A 16102-nucleotide genomic window follows, 5' to 3' on the forward strand; every position below is an offset into this window, starting at 1 on the left:
TTCCAGATACACGTGTGAATGAGCATGTCAATATAAAACCACTTTAATTTTGATGGAAAATGCATCAGCTGCATAGAAATGATGGGCAGCTGATGTGTATTCACACTTATTCACACTTCACGGAGGCTTTCTACCCGGCCTACTGCCCAAGCCTTCCCGTCTTCCTCAGTCAGGTTTTGTCAGTATATTCTGAACCTCTGTCTGACCTCTCAGTGTGGTTTCTGCATTAGTTTTGGGATTAACTGAGAGTCCTAATGGAAGGCCCTCAGAGCTGGGGGAGAGCCGGCCACGAGCAAGGCTCTGAGAGCTCAGTGGCTGAGACGCGAGGGGGCCGGGTGGGTGGACGGCTGGCAGCGAGGTCTGGGGACGGGAAGGAGGGGAAGGACCTGGCCTGAGAGGCAGGCAGGGACACAGAGGGCACCTGAGTCAGGCTGCTCAGACATCAGCACGGAAACCTCCTTCGCAGGTCATCATCCCTCCTCCCAATCAGACAGGAAAAGGGTGGGTTCATTTGGAAACGACTCTGCAGGAATATGTGCACCCTAGGGCACGCCACGGTGATATCAGCAGGAAAATAACAGGACCTGAGAACACCAGGAACCCATTGACCTGGAAATCTAGAGAACGGGATCGGGGTAGAGTCACACTTTTATTTCTCGGGCAAATCTGTACCTGTTCTGGGGTCTTGTTGGAAAAAATCATAGCAGAACCTCCGTCTTCTACATTGGGGTACTCAGGAAAAGAGCCAGTCAGATTCCTGTGCAGAGAAGGAGGAAAATTGAAACAGAAGTCAGTGGGGTCCCCTCTGTCAACGCCCCATTCACCCATTTGCTTGTGTTCACAGAAGCGGGTGGTGGCTCTCGAGGGGGGGCTCCCTGGGATGGAGGGCTGGACAGCATGCAGTGTCTTCCTGTTTGCAGTTCAGGGTAAACACAGGAGCCAGAGCCCGCGGAAGGGTGCAGCGTGCAGACCACACCTTTGCCAGTGTCTGGAGCACAACACCTGCTCTGGCCTTCAGGAAGCCCGAGGCCCAGGCTCGGTGGCGGGTTATATGTTATTTTTTTCTGTGACCACGTAATTTCTACACTTAGAAAGCAGACACTGAAATGCCCATTCCTCTGTATTCCAATCTGCTGTTCTGGTTGAAGCAAGGGAGGGAAATCTACCCCCACAGATGTAGAAGGGAAAAGGCAGAGGCCCTTAACAGCCTGGTGGAGACCTCAGGGCACCGGGACAGCACTGGCCTCCTGCAGGTTCTGGCCTGGACCCGAGAGCCCACCGAGAACCCACCCTCCCACGTCCGTGTGGACGGGTCTTCCTGCAGGTGGAACAGGCCCTGCACCCAGGTGTGCTTCTTAACCTCGGGTCTCTGTCATTTGGAAAGGGAAGGGCCACTGAGTCACCTGGCTCATCACTGCTAATGACCCACTGACCCACGGTGGCAAGCCCGGGGAATGGGGGGCTCCCATGCTGTTGGGGAGGTCCTTGTGACGTCATCTCGGCCCTGTGACACTGTTGGATGGCCCGGCTCAGACACGTGACAGGAGGACACACAACACAATGCTCGCCATGGCCTCTTACCTCCCCAGCCACCTGCACCCCACAGGTCACCGCCTGGCTGGGCTCTCACTGTTCAAAGCTCGAGTGTTGCGAGGACCCACACAAGCTTAGTGACATCAAAAATAAAACAGATTTCCATAGCTATCTACAATGTGGGACTCTTTCGAAACACACCAACTGTCACCAAGATTTAACGTCACAGTCTCACAGGGCCTTTTGCAAAATAATATTAAGTATTTATTTTTACTAGGTAAATGAACATAACGGGTTATTCCCACTCATGTCCGTTTACGTAACTATTTATCAGCTGAGCCTGAATATTCTTTTCCTTGAATAATGAGAACAGCTGACTTAGGCACAAATCTAAAGACATATTTAAAATTTTGCATTTAGAAAATGACAGTGCCCTCGGGCAGTCCTGTACCCCCACCTGTGTGCTCCTGGGGACGCAGGTGTGAGCACTGCCCTGGGCTTGTGCTTACTCCGCCGTTTGTCCTTCTAGGACACCTCCACCTGCAGGGGTGCTCTGGGCACACTGATTGGGAATCTCTCCTCAGCCCCCTGTGACCTGGTCACTTGTAAGAGAAAGCGGGCCTGAGGTTCTACTTGGCATTTCTGATCCCGCTCCCAGGCTGCGGGTTGTTTTCAGCTGGGTGCTCGGTTCCCAGGCTGTCCCCACCCATCCAGCAGGCCTCCTCAGACCCCGCTCCCACGGTCCCCACTGCTGCCGATCAGGGCAAGGCGGTGGTGAGACGTGGAGTGTCCGGCTTTGGGCCCTGCTCCCACAGGAGGCGTCAGAGCTGCAGGGGACACGCTGCCCGCCATTAGGCCCCTGGGGTGTTTCCGACACCAGTAGCAGGGGCCTGATGAACTTGACTGCAGGGCTCAGCCCAGCGGGGCCTCCAAGTCACACGCTGTCAGGACGGCGGCGTTTTTGATTAAAAGTGGAAACCGAAGCATCTGTTTTTTGTGGACTCTGGCCCCTCTGAGCCCCTCTCCCCCTAATGGGCACTTCCTCCCCATCTCTGCCGGCCCCCATCCCTGGTGCAGGGGATGGTGGAGGCTGCGCTTCTGCATGGACGCTTGGACACATGGACACCTCTCCCCCAGGGAGCTGGGAACCTGCAGGCCCAGGGCCAGGAAGACCCGCTGCTGAGCTCAGGACTGAGGGGCTGAGCCTCGCTCTTATTCAAACATCAGGGACTGCAAATGGCAACTGGAATTGCTCTCGGTCCCAGGAAGGCCACGGCCACCGTGCACGCCCCAGGCTCAGCTGCTGTCTGCCTGGCTGTGTCCCAGGAAGCAGTGGAGGGGCTGCCCCTTCCAGAGACCATTCCTCCCTCAGGCTTGGTGTCCCCAGGCTTTGGTGGCCCGGACTCTGGCCTTCAGGCCACCCTTACACCTCCTGGCCCTCTCTCCTCCTCACAGTCGCTCACCTCCTCACTGTGGGGCTCACTCATCTCTGCGCTCTTCCCGCAGCTTCCCAGAGCTGCCCACGTTCACCCCCATCACCAGAGTTCTCACCAGCTGTTGTGACGAATTGTGCTCCCAAACCCAGGATCCCTGTGTTGAGCCCCCAGCACCTTGGGATGTGACCTCGTTGGAAAGAAGGTTGGGCAGAGGTACTCGGTTAAGATCTGGTCACACAGGGGTAGGATGGGTCCTATCCCAGTGTGATGGGTGTCTGTGTCAGGGGGGGAAACTGGGAGAGATGGCACAGAGGGAGGGAGGACAGGTGGAGAGGCCCAGGGAGGAGCTGGTCATTCGCAAGCCAAGGAGAGGGGCTGGAAAGGCCCTGCCTCTGACCCTCAGGAGCCCCTGCTGCCACTTGAGTCGGGGACAACAGACAACAGACTCCCGTGGTGCAGCGCCCACCGCAGGCCTGGGTTCCAGCCGTGCCAGCCCAGTCACATGGTCATGCTGCGGGTGGGCCGAGTGCTCTCTCCAGAAGGTTCTCCATCCTGGTTTCATGCTCAGCATCCCCTGGCTTCTGCCTGCCCCTCAGACATCCTGCCTGCCTCCGGAGTCCCTTCTCCGCCTCACATGGAGAGTGCTCACATGTTGGGGACCTGTCAGCAGCATCTGAGCTCCCCATCACCTTATTATTATTAAAGGGGGCTGCTGGCCTCCTCTGGGCTCTCCTGCATGGCTCTCCTGCTGGGTCCTCCTTGTCTCCCCACCTGGAACATGGAAGGGGCTTGGTCTTAGGCTCCTCCCTCTCTCCATGCCCAGGCTCACGGCCGTCTGGCCCCTGCCTCGCTGCCCCACTGACTGCAGGCTCAAGCCCGACTGCCCAGCCAGGCCTGGCAGCCCAGGGACCCCAGGCCCCAAACTCGGCTCTTGTTCTCACCAGCCCTCCTCCTCCTGCTCTCTCCTTTTCCCAGTTCAGGAAATGGAAACTGTCTCTCCAGGGAGGGAACGTGGCGTCCCCCTCGGCCCCTCTCTTCTTCCACACCTGTGTTCCCTCTGCAAACACGGCTGGGTCTGCCTTCCTCACATGCCTGCAGTGTGGCCGTCCTGAGTCACCTGTGTGGCATGGGACATCCCCTCCTGCCCCCTTTCATTCTTAAATGTGTCCTGGTTTGGACACAAAGACACTTAGGCCTGCCGTCTGATGCTGCCGCATCCCTGCGTCCCCTGCCACCTGCCTCCCTCTGCGGCTGCTACAGCTGCTCTGCCGCCTCCTCATTCCACCGCTGGTGCCCTGCTCAGAGCCTCGCCCCTGATGAAAAACAGACACCAAGTGGCCGACTCTGGCACTGGGTTTAAGGTTGTCCTCCAGGGTCACACTAGCAGAGAGGTCCGCCCTAACTGTCCTGTATGAAATGAATTGTTCGGCCAGACAAAATGACTGTCCTCTCATCTCACCACCACGGACCTGCGGAGGTGCGTACGTATCTCTGGGTGGAGAAGAAGTGGGGTGTGGAGTTATTTTGGGATGATGATCTCAATTTCTCTTCACAGAATGGAAAGCACTTTAATAGATGCAGGAAACTTTTCTACTTAAAACAGATTTTAGGGCAAAATTCTCTGCACAATTATTAAGAGTCAAATAGGCTGCCTTCGTGCATGGTGATCATTTAAATTACAGGTTTCTCTCAATTGTAATTCAAAGCCACTTGATTATCTTCAAACTGTCATCATTTTGCTGACTTACAGCCTGTGCTAAGATGCATTCCAGAATGCATCCCACTTCCGACCTCTCTGCCTGGCTTCCATTTGCTCTCAAAATGCTGCAACAGGCAAGGTCAACAAGCAAGGTCAAAGCGGGCTCTTCAGCTGGGCACCTGAGTGCCCCATGGAACAAGTGAGGCAGGAAACAGAACCTGCAGGGCTGCTGTGCACAGCCTGCTCACCTCCCTGCCTACACACGGGCAGGAGGGAGAGGAGGAGTGAGAGCCACAGGAACAGGAGCCCAGGACCGCGATTCAGCAGCTGCTGGGGACTCTCCCTCACCACACGTCACTACAGCAGAGGCTGGCACGTTCTACAGAGATGACTTTTTTTTTTTAAAGTGAACATTTGGGGTTTTGGAACAACATTTAATTTGTATTAAATCAAGTTTTCATTTCCAGAAGACAGAATACTTTGCGTTGTTCATTAATTCCATTTGTTCATCAAACTTTAGAGATTGTTTAAAATTCTCAAAAATAAATGACACCTTCCTGTCACTAGGTCTGGTCTACCCTAGAATAACCCCCCCCCAAAAAAAAAGGGGAAGGAAGGAAAGAAAAAGAGAAAGTGAGAAGGCCTCAGAGCGGCCGGAGTGAGGGTGCAGAGCCCCGGGGACGGCCGTCTCCTGTGCTCCTTCCAGGGCCCAAGGTCTAGGGTGGCACCGTCTCCACACTGTCTAGGACCATGGCCTCCAGCCCCGGGCTCTGATGCTTCCCTCAAGTGAGCACCCCGTGGCCTCGGGAGTGCCAGGCAGCGGCTCCGGCTCCAGCCCAGCTCTTCTCACTCCATCCTCCTGCTCCACCCAGTCCAAGTCCACAGCCCTGGCCTGGCCTTCACTCCCGGCTTTGGTCTCACGGATGGAGTGTTTGTCCTGAGCCTGACTTGGCCTCCAGGACCCCCCACCCCTGCATCCCGCCTGGCTCCAGCAGGAAGCCCAGCCGAAGATCTGCCCGGCCCTCATTGCCACAGGGGGATGGGCATCTGAGTGACTCAGGGAACGTTCCTGACACCACCCCCAGCAGCGCAGTGGGAGGTAGGGCCAGACGCCCTGGGGCAGAGACAGGCCTGCACCCTGGACGGGGCAGTGCTGCTGTGGCCAGCTGGGGCTGCCTGGACCTGCCACACAGCACACGGCCATTCCATTCAATTCCTCCCACGTCCGTTCAAAGCTCACAGGCACCTCTGCCTACAGCAGCGAGCGGTTTTTAGAAATCAGATGCTCCGTGCAACAGGCACTTCCGGAAGCTTTTATCCCATTACTGTCAATGGGAAGAACTCAGATGCGCTGCAGTTGACAGCCCACTCCTGGTAGGAGGATGGAGGTGCTGGAAAACCCTGGTCAGTTCCTGAAACAGTGACATAATGCTCAAGGGAAGGACAGGCTATGGAGATGTGGGATCACCACCTCTGCTTGGCACGAGGGGGCCGGAGAAACGCAGATGTGTGGTTCCTGCCTGCAGGGGCAGGACTGGGGGACACTGCGGATCCCTTTAACCCATCTCAGGATTGCTCTCCTTCTTGTTGCCAATAGGGATTGTGTTTGCGATTAAACAAAAAATAAAGAAAAATGATTTATGATAAAGTCAGTTTGGTATTTGGTTGGTTTCCTGATGCCATTGAGTTTTGCAGCTGGATTATTAAACAGAACTCATCATTTTTACAGTGGAATCTGTCCACTTTCTTCTAAGGTGTCTGTTTCCACAGTTAGAAAATGGACCTCTGTAGGGGAATTACGTGCTCTGCCTTCTGCTCCTCGGTGGCTTCAACAATCCAGCCAGCCCGTTCCTGCTTCTGCGTGTCTTCTCCCCTTGTCTTCTCCCACTTGTCCGCCCGACACCCATCACCTCCTTCCCTCTGCCTGGCCAGCCGGGGCCCTCCACGCTGCTCAGCTGATCTGCGCTCACACTTCCCTGACAGCTGATGTGTTCACCTTGTTTGTCTTTGTAAGACACTTAAATCAGGCCTGTTTGCTTTTCCTTGTTGTCCTTATTCTAATCCTAATGACTTTAATAAAGGATCCTGTTGGGGTTTAACGGGGACCATGTTATCTCCGTGAACTCCCCAGCACCGACTCCTCCCTGTTCCCCTTGGCAGGAGCAGCGTGTGGCCCCAGCGGTTCCTGAGGCTGTTTCTTCCTCCTCCTTCACAGACTCTCAGACGTTCACAGAGCTCTTCTATTTCCCTACATCCAGCCCGTCACCGATTAAAAGGCACATTTACCTCTTTCATTAAGTACTCCTTCCTGCCATTTCCTTGCATCTCACTATCTCCCGGCTCCGGCTGCGGCACCAACCGCTAGCAGGCCAGCGCCGGCCTGTGTCCTCTCCCCCCTGGGAAGCTGCTCCCCCAGCGCAGTGGTCCTGTGTTGGGGGCTCGCTTTTCATTCGGGGCGTGCTTGCTGAGTGTGCTCCTCTGCCAGATGCCAGTCTAGGCCCTGGGCAAAAGCTGTGAACAAAGGCATAAAAATCCCTCTCTGTTGAGCTCTCGTTTGATTATGCTAAAATTAGAGTTTACCACAGTCTATTACCTTTTCTCCTTGTTTTGAATTTTAAGATAAGAAGCAGGCATTTCATCTGATCCGATGCCTTCCTGCACAAGGATCGGGAACCCAGTGCTTGGTGAAGCATCAAACGGTGTCCCATCTTCCCACTGTTTCTCTCCGTCTGTGGGGACGGACACCTGGGGTCTCATTTTGCACCACTTGGACATTTAATGGTGCTTTCTGAAGTAACAACTGAATCACAGAAAACAATAAACGCACCAACAAGTTGGAAATGATTGTAGGAAAAAAAATCATGACTTAGAAGAAGGACTCGCCAACCTGAGCACAGAGTCTCTCCTCCCCAAGACCTTGACAATGAACCACAGGTGGGGGGCGGGCAGTTCTGGGGCTGGAAACCCCGGAGGCGCCTCTCGTACGCCCACAAGGGTTCCTGAGGAAGAGGCCAGGTGAGTGCCTGCCTGATTCCCTAGGAAGGCAGTGTCCAGGGCCACCGCAAAGTGATCCCAGCCATGCTGTCCTGGGGTCTTTAGCAGAGGACTGCCACACCCACTGTGGGTTTTACGGGACCAGTCGCTCCTTGGCCACCCCTGCACCCTTGCCTCTGGGGATCACACTGCCCTGTCCTTCCTTCCCTTTGAGTGTGGGTGTGGCCTGCTGCTGACCCTCAGAACACATCACAGACGTGCTTCGACAACGAGGGCCCTAAGCTGCTGCCACATTGAGAGGCCCACCTGGGCGGGAGCAGGGTGTGACTGCAGCTAACACCCAGAGGGACGGAGGCCTTGTTCTGTCTGACACCCCGAGGAGCTCAGTGCTGCCAACAACAAGACAGCTCGAAAGCAGAGGAGACTCAAATTATATTGTGATATTGGGGCATGTACCAGCACATAAAATGAATTCTAGATTAGGAACAACTGTAATACACAAATAAAAACGTGTGGGGGAAAAACGGACATCATTTAATCCTACCAACGACCCTACGAGGCAGATGAAATTATTGTCAATGATGTTTTTCAGACGAGGAAACTGAGGCTTGACAGATCTCACCCAGGCAGACTGAGACCTGAGCAGGAAGGGCGTCTCCAGAACCTGCAGGATCAGCCTCCCCACCCACTTTCCACGGGGTTCTCGGCAGAGCCGGGCATCCGTGGACGACCACTGAAGCTCGCTGTCTATGTAGGGGCCATTAACGAGGCTTTGTACAGAGAGAGGGGCAGCTGGGAGACAGATGTGCAGTGAAAGTAGTGCTTTACTGGAAAAGAAGAGACGTGGGCAGCTGCTGTTAAGTTGCTGTGTGAGGAGAGCCAACTGAGGGCGGGCCCCTGGACAGCAGGGCCCCTGCAAGCCGGTGCCACTGAGCTAGGCTTATCCACTGAGCTCTTAAAAATGAAGTGCTGTCTGCCCGTTAGACATCTCCTTGGAACTCTAGGAGTCCCTTGATTTGGTTGTGACAAATACTAATGGGGGGGGCAATGCTACTTTCTTACAGAATTTGTTCAGTGACTAATGCCACTTTTAAAATAAAGACAGCTTCAGCTTGGTGAGCAGCCTTTCTGTCCTTTATCGGAGGACACTGGACACTGGGGAGGGAAAACACCACTTTTATTTTTCAGTTAGCAATGGAGCATTCAGTAAAGATAGGGCCGGTTAAAAATTCATTTGTATTGTCAAAAGTTTTTGCACAAATGTGAAAGTGGCCAGCCCGTGAGCGGGCAGTGATTTAGGAAGCAGGGCTGCCGGTTGATGGATCTCCCCCCTGAGGTCTGACACGGAGCTTCCTGGGGTCTCACCACTGCCGACTCACAGGCAGAGATTTATCTGTGTTTCATCAGGTACGAAGAATATATGATGGAGGGCTTCTGGCTGGTCCCCCTGGTCAGACGGCCACCTCCATTAATGTCAGCAGACTCCTATATTTCTCTTCCTTCTAAAGTTAGCAGCTTGGGCCACCACATAGGAGCCTCCCGAGGTACCACTTGCTGCCCATAAATTCACTGACACTCAATAAAGGCAACTGACTGCACATGGGCTTAATTACACGGTCCTTCTTGGAAAAACGAGGGGCACCCCAGTTCTCAAAGGAGAGGAGGTGGTACAGGAGCACAGCAAGGCAGTCTGAGCTCAGACCACGGAATCTGATTTATTCAATGGTGCTTTTACTTATTAGTGAGATGTTATTAGCAGTGATCACTCAAGATGAAAGTTCCTTTTTTTTTTTTTTTTTGGTACTAGGGATTGAACCCAGGGGATGCTTTACCACTGAGCCACATCCCTAGCCCTTTTTAAAATTTTTGCTTTGAGACAGGATCTTGATAAATTCCTGAGGCTGGCCTCAACTTGTGATCCTTCTGCCTCAGTCTCCCAAGTAGTTGGGATCACAAGTGTGTGCCACTGTGCCTGGCTAAAGCTTCCTTCTTGATTTGAAATTATTATCTTGGATTCTGCTCATGCTTCAATGCAACAGGAACCTCCCTGCCCAGCCTCCCTTTTAAAAATTTTATTAAAAGAATTAGTGTATTACTGAACACATGATTGCCTATTTTGGCTTTGGGAAAATGATGTATGTGCCTTATTTTCACCTTTTTATCTCAAATATTTATATAAAAAATGAATCCCCAGGCAAGTGCAGATGCTTCAGGAAGGAATGGAAAGCAGTTTCTGATCAAAGATATCATCCGTCCGTCATCCAGGCCTCTTCCGGGCCGCCTTCCTCCACCCTCCTCATTGGGAGCCTCACACCCTTCTCCTTCCCAGCCCACGGATCCAGAAAGCTCAGGGAAAACGGGGATGAGAAAGTGCCAGTGCACCCGCTGCTGTTGAAGACTGGGATCTCTATAAGCAGCAACAAGAGTGAGCTACAGAAAAGGGCAGCGTGAGGGCCCAGCGCGTAACCTCCATGACCTCTGCCTGCATTTGATCAAGTTCAAGGGGATCTTTACTGTGTCCATGCAACACGAAGTCTTGGTCTTTCCATCCAGAGTGACACTTCCACAGTGACATTGTTCCACGGAACACAGAAACAGCCTGCTCAAGCAAACTGGAAAGCTCTGTCTCCAAAGGACAGTGGTGTCCTTGGTCGCAGCCATGTCAATGCCACAAAGGCAATGGCTCCAAAGTCACCCTGCTGTTTTGGTGACAGCAGCAGAGATGCGGTGGCCCTCCACCTTCCCAGCATGGTGCCGTTTTCACTTTTTGGCCATGCTGGCCACTCTTCAGCGGGACTCCCCAGGCAGGAGGGTAGCAGGGACGCCACCTGAGGCCACTCAAGGTCCTGCAACATCAGTAGCTCCGGAGCTGTTTAGCACTTGCAGACTTTGGGGCAGACAGAGGCCCGGTGTTGGGTAAGCAGGGCCCAGCGCTTTAGCTTGGAACCGTCTACGTGCCAAAGAAAGGGAATCTGTTCTCCGCACTTGCAGAGGAGCCTGAGCGTCTGTCTTTCATCAAGACCTGGCGCCTGGCTCGGCCGTGAGAACCCGAGCTCCTGGTGTTCTTAATGTGATTTACTGTGACGACCTGACATCAAAACATGCGATTTCACGCGGGCTGTGCACCTGTCCCCAAGACCTCAGAGTAATGCCGGGACCCTGAGCGCTCGCCCACCTCTTCTGATGTCCCCCGCTCCACCCATATATTTTCTGCCAAAGCAACGGCAGGAAGAAGTTACTTGCTTCTCCTGTGAGCAACCTGCACACGCGCTCACCTGTCTACTGGCCACAGCTGCCTCTGAGAACTCACTGAAAACATAATCTCACAGGAATCCACGATTATGAGCCCTGCGCTCACCTCTGTGCACCACTGTCCCCTTTCAAAAACTTCCCTTTTCACCCCAAAAGTAACGCATGCTCCCTGCCTGGAGGACCAAGGGAGAGAACAGACCCCGCTGCAGTCCCACCGCCCACGAGACACCGGCCGCACACACTCGGGAGGCTTCGGTTTTGAGGTCCCTGGAATCCTCAGGATGGTCTGGGCTTCCCTGGGAAGCCATTCTGGTTTTACATGATGCTCCTGTTTCAAAAGCCCTCACTCACCCAGGTCTCAGTTCTAAATCTGGTGGTCACTCCGGGCTTTCAGGCAGGACGCCCTGACTTCTCTAAGTCCACAGTGACGTCTGAGATAACGGTGAGCCACGCAGGGCTTCCTCCAGCCCACGATTGATTCTCCCTCCCCACCATCCCTTCCTTTTCTTCCTGACTGCACGGAACATGCCCTGCTCCGCATGGAGAGGCTAGGAAGTTGGGGGAAAGGAGGAGCCAGGAGTTAGGAAAGACGGGGGTTCCCAGTGGCACCTAAGGGACCATGAGGCACCATCTTTTTCTACGAAACAGCATGAACACGGATCATTCCTTGGCACCGAGTCAGACACTCAGGACAAAGGTCCTGCTGCTGATACCCTCAGGAAATGACACCTGCACGTGGGATGGAGGCCTGGTATGGACCCCATCTCTTGGGAACTACACCCTGCGAGGGCGGCTTGAGTTTCCGCTGCCTGCGAGCGAGTGGAGCTCCCTGCAGACCCCCTGCTGGGGCAGCCAGGAGACGACATTGGAAAGGAAGGACACTGCTCACGGCAAGCTGGTGGTGGACACGCTGTGGCCCAGGCCCTGAGGGCCCAGAGGGTGGCACTGGGAGAGAGGAGAGAGGAACAGGGAGACTCTTCCAGGCTCCCTGGATGGGAGCAGGCTGTCGGCTCCCTGTGCAGCTTGGTTCCAGGGCCTGCGGGGTGTGAGATGACAGAGGAGAGCCTCAGGCCTCCCAGGGCCCAGGGTCCCAAAGGACAAAGCTTAGCTTGCCCGGGGGCACATGGAGGGGGGGCTTGGCTGCACTTCAATTGCACCTCAGCTTTAGAAACGAAAAGATCAACGAGACCCTGCAAGTCCTCCACAGAGAAGTCGCTCCCTGCCGGGGACCTGCGCACACTGCAGCAGGTGGTTCTGCGGTTCTGTGTGTGGCCCTGCCGGCTTCAAGCCTGCCCCGCCCCCTCTCGAGGACAGTCCTTCCCCCACCCACCACCACCCTGCCTCTGTGGTTGGCGAGGCGGCACTGTGACCCAGGGACTGGGCTTGCAGGGGCCCAACCCCGGACGGAGCACCAGGGGCTGAGGAGGTAGCAGCATTCCAAACTGTAAGCTGTGGGTCTGGGCGCGCAGCCTCCCTACAGGTCCACAGTGATTACTGAGGGTGGAGCACGCGGCCCACACTGTCTGCAGCTCCATGTTCACTAAAATCTCTGTTGTTCATCTGCATCGATAATAGTAACGTCTGGATCTTTATTAACCTACTTCATCCTTTCTCTGCCGTAAGCAGTATTAATACCACGGCCTTCCACTGGAGTATAAGGAAGGAGGCAGAGAAAGGGGAAGAAACTGGCTCAAGGTCACACAGGTCACACAGCCTGTGAGGGGTTAAGTGGGATTTGAACACAGGCAGCTGAGCCCTGGGACCTCTATGCCCTGTGTGTGTGCATTTGCTTGTGAATGTGTGTGTGTGTGTGCACGTGCATGTGTGTGTGTGTGTGTGTGTGTGCACGTGCATGTGTGCTATTTTTGATGTATTTGCTTGTCGTAGAGACACAGGACACAGCATCACGTAAGTTTAAGGGCAGAAGCTGTGGCTCCATCCCCAGCCCGTCCACCTGATGGAGCCCAAGAAACTCCCGAGGCCCAAGGCCCAGAGCCGTCCCTGAACCTTCCCTGCTGACTGAAAGGTGGACTGAGGCTCAGCAGTTTACGTCTCTCTGCGCTGGAAGGAGGCCCTGGAACTCAGCACCTCTTTGACAAAGTGAGTGACGTCACACAGGTGACACAGGAATGGCAACAGTCACAACAGGACAATCTGGGGTCCCCACCTGCAGACTGCAGGGCCCAGCATCTTCCAGAGTGTCTAGGAATGATGTGCCCAGGTGACTCTGACCTGTGAGGGGACGAGGGGAGGCCACTGTAGCTTCGCTGACCAGAGCCCATGGTTTCCCAGGCTGACCAAGGCCACACAGCCCACCTGGGCCTCCAAGTTCTCCCTTCCGACCCTCAGGGGTTGGATGAGGTTGTGGCCGAGACCCCTCTATGGCCCTATAAATTGAAGCTTATTAACGAATCCTGAAACTGAGATGTTCATGGCTGATCTCAAGAGAGGTGCCTAGTACAAGCAAGGGGCTGTCTGAAGACAAACGTCCCCACAACTGTGTGTCCAATATGGCAGGGTCCTGGGGCTGTCTCAACTCAAATTAATTAAATACACAGATGCCCCTCAGCTTAGAGTGGGTCTGGTCCCTAAGCCTACCCCATGGGAAACACCTACGTGGAGACGCAGTCACAGCACCCACAGAACAGCCTGCTCAGTGCACGGGAGCTGGGTCATCTCCCCCGAGCTCATGGGCTGCCCGGGTGCCTCGGCCCAGCACAGCCAGAGAGGACCTGGAGCATGTTTCTCACCTGGAGAAGTTCAGCGCTCAGAATTCCACCTTGGTTGCTGTGGAAAGCGTATTGTACCATTGTAAAGTTGAAAGATCCAAAGCCCAAACTTGGAGGGTGGGGACCATCTGTCATTAAAAATTCGCAGTCACACTGGCCGTCTTTCAGGTGCTCAGGAGCCTCCCGGGGCTACTGGCTACTTACTGGGCAGTGGAGATCTAGAACATTTCCCCACTGCAGGAATGGGGTTCCACATCGGCCCGACTAACCAAACGCTATCCGAGAATGGAAGACGGCTGTGTCCCTCTCATAGGTGCCAAAGGTCATGGCGGGCTGAACAACTGGTCCCCAAGATGCTGAGTCCTACCTTCTGGAGCCTGTGAGTGGAACTTACAAGGAAACAGGGTCTTTGCAGATGCCAATAAACGAGGGATCAGGAGGTGGCCCTCAATCACATCATGAGTGTCCTTCAGGGCAGAGGTGGAGGCAGATCAGTCACACACAGAGCAGGAGCAGGCGAGGGGACCACAGAGGCAGACTGAGTGGTGTGGACACAGGGGCCAGGAAGGGTTCTCCACTTGAGGTTCCAGAGGTGGCAGCCCGCCAGCACCTGGATCTCAGACTTGGGACTTCTCTACTGTCTTAAGTCACCAAGGTTGTGGAAGGCCACTGAACAGCAAGAGAGACCTGGAGCAAGGGCCAAGGGAGTGCAGGTGCCCAGCACCCGGGACCCCTGGTGAGCAACCCAGCTACAGTGTCCACACCATTCCCACCACTGACAGCACCGACCTGTACTCCAACAGCAGGTTCATAAACACAGGGCCACGGGATCCAGAAGATCCTACGCCCCTGGAGCAGAGCGTGAACAAAATAACACACCCCAGGGGAGGAGGAAAGGAGGCCGGGCTGAGCACAGACGCCGTCCTCCATGCTTTGGCAGGAGGGGACAGAGGCCCTGGCCACCAGGACTGGGGTCCATATGCACAGCCACATGGTAGGATGTGAACAGCCAAGAAAGCCTGCAACCCTGGAGCTACCCTGAGACCTCAGGAGACCGCAGCCCAATGTGTTAGTATCCAACCCAAAATGCACAGCTGGAAAACGATTTCATTCCAATAAGCTGGGCGAGGGGCACAGCCCATAGGTCCAGCTCCTCCAGAGCCCAAGGCAGAAGGACTGCAAGGTCAAGGCCAGCCTGGGCGATTGAGTGAGATCCCGTCTCAAAGTAAAAATTATATTAAAAAGGGCTGAGGATGGGATGAGGCTCACTCCACCTGCACCTGGGCCCAGCCCTAGGGCTACCACAGGAGAACAAGGGTCCTGCCTAGTGCCACCACAGGAGAATGAAATATGCTGCAGAATCCAGACTCGGCAGCAAGTGTGTGGGGTCCAGGCGTCACAGCCTCTCGTCTCACCCATGTCACACTGGGTGGCAGATACTGCACTGGGTACAGACCGCATGGGGGAGGCTGGAGGAGCGAGGCCCACAGGACCGGCCAGGAGGGCACCCGGGGGACATCAGGAATGGATCCTGAGGGCCAGGTCTCTGCTCCTACCCACTCTCTGCCCTTTACTCTTACTTCTGGCTTTCCTGCATGTGTGTGTGTGTGTGTGTGTGTGTGTGTGTGTGTGTGTGTGTGTATGTGTGTGTGTGTGTGTGTGTGTGTGTGTGTGTGTATGTGTGTGTATGAATGTGTTTCTAGGTTTGGGAGTGTATATGTATGTGTATGTATGTGTGTGTATATGTGTATGTGTGTCTATGTATGTATATGTGTGCGTATGTGTATCTATGTTTGTGTGTGTGTATGTGTGTATGTGTATTATGTGTATCTATGTTTGTGTGTGTGTGTGTGTGTATGTGTATTATGTGTATCTATGTTTGTGTGTGTGTGTGTATGTGTATTATGTGTATCTATGTTTGTGTGTGTGTGTGTGTATGTGTATTATGTGTATCTATGTTTGTGTGTGTGTGTGTGTGTGTGTGTGTGTATGTGTGTGTGTGTGTGTGTGTGTGTGTGTGTGTATGTGTGTGTGTGTGTGTGTGTGTGTGTGTGTGTGTATGTGTGTGTATGAATGTGTTTCTAGGTTTGGGAGTGTATATGTATGTGTATGTATGTGTGTGTATATGTGTATGTGTGTCTATGTATGTATATGTGTGCGTATGTGTATCTATGTTTGTGTGTGTGTATGTGTGTATGTGTATTATGTGTATCTATGTTTGTGTGTGTGTGTGTGTGTATGTGTATTATGTGTATCTATGTTTGTGTGTGTGTGTGTATGTGTATTATGTGTATCTATGTTTGTGTGTGTGTGTGTGTATGTGTATTATGTGTATCTATGTTTGTGTGTGTGTGTGTGTGTGTGTGTGTATGTGTGTGTGTGTGTGTGTGTGTGTGTGTATGTGTGTGTGTGTGTGTGTGTGTGTGTGTGTGTGTGTATGTGTGTGTATGAATGTGTTT

The 16102-nt window shown here is 53.9% G+C and overlaps 1 protein-coding gene across 4 annotated transcripts in view; it reads right to left on the reverse strand.

Annotated features, from left to right (window-relative positions):
- Drc11 (dynein regulatory complex subunit 11) overlaps positions 1-16102 on the reverse strand; it is a 124991-nt gene that overhangs the window by 75767 nt on the left and 33122 nt on the right. For all 4 annotated transcript variants that reach the window (XM_078018294.1, XM_013359121.4, XM_040268057.2 and 1 more), the window contains one exon: positions 673-757. In XM_078018294.1, coding sequence (XP_077874420.1) covers positions 673-757 — 85 coding nt within the window. The remainder of the gene's footprint in view (positions 1-672; positions 758-16102) is intronic.

The sequence above is a fragment of the Ictidomys tridecemlineatus genome, chromosome 7 (assembly GCF_052094955.1).
Source record: "Ictidomys tridecemlineatus isolate mIctTri1 chromosome 7, mIctTri1.hap1, whole genome shotgun sequence".
NCBI classification, from domain to species: domain Eukaryota; kingdom Metazoa; phylum Chordata; class Mammalia; order Rodentia; family Sciuridae; genus Ictidomys; species Ictidomys tridecemlineatus.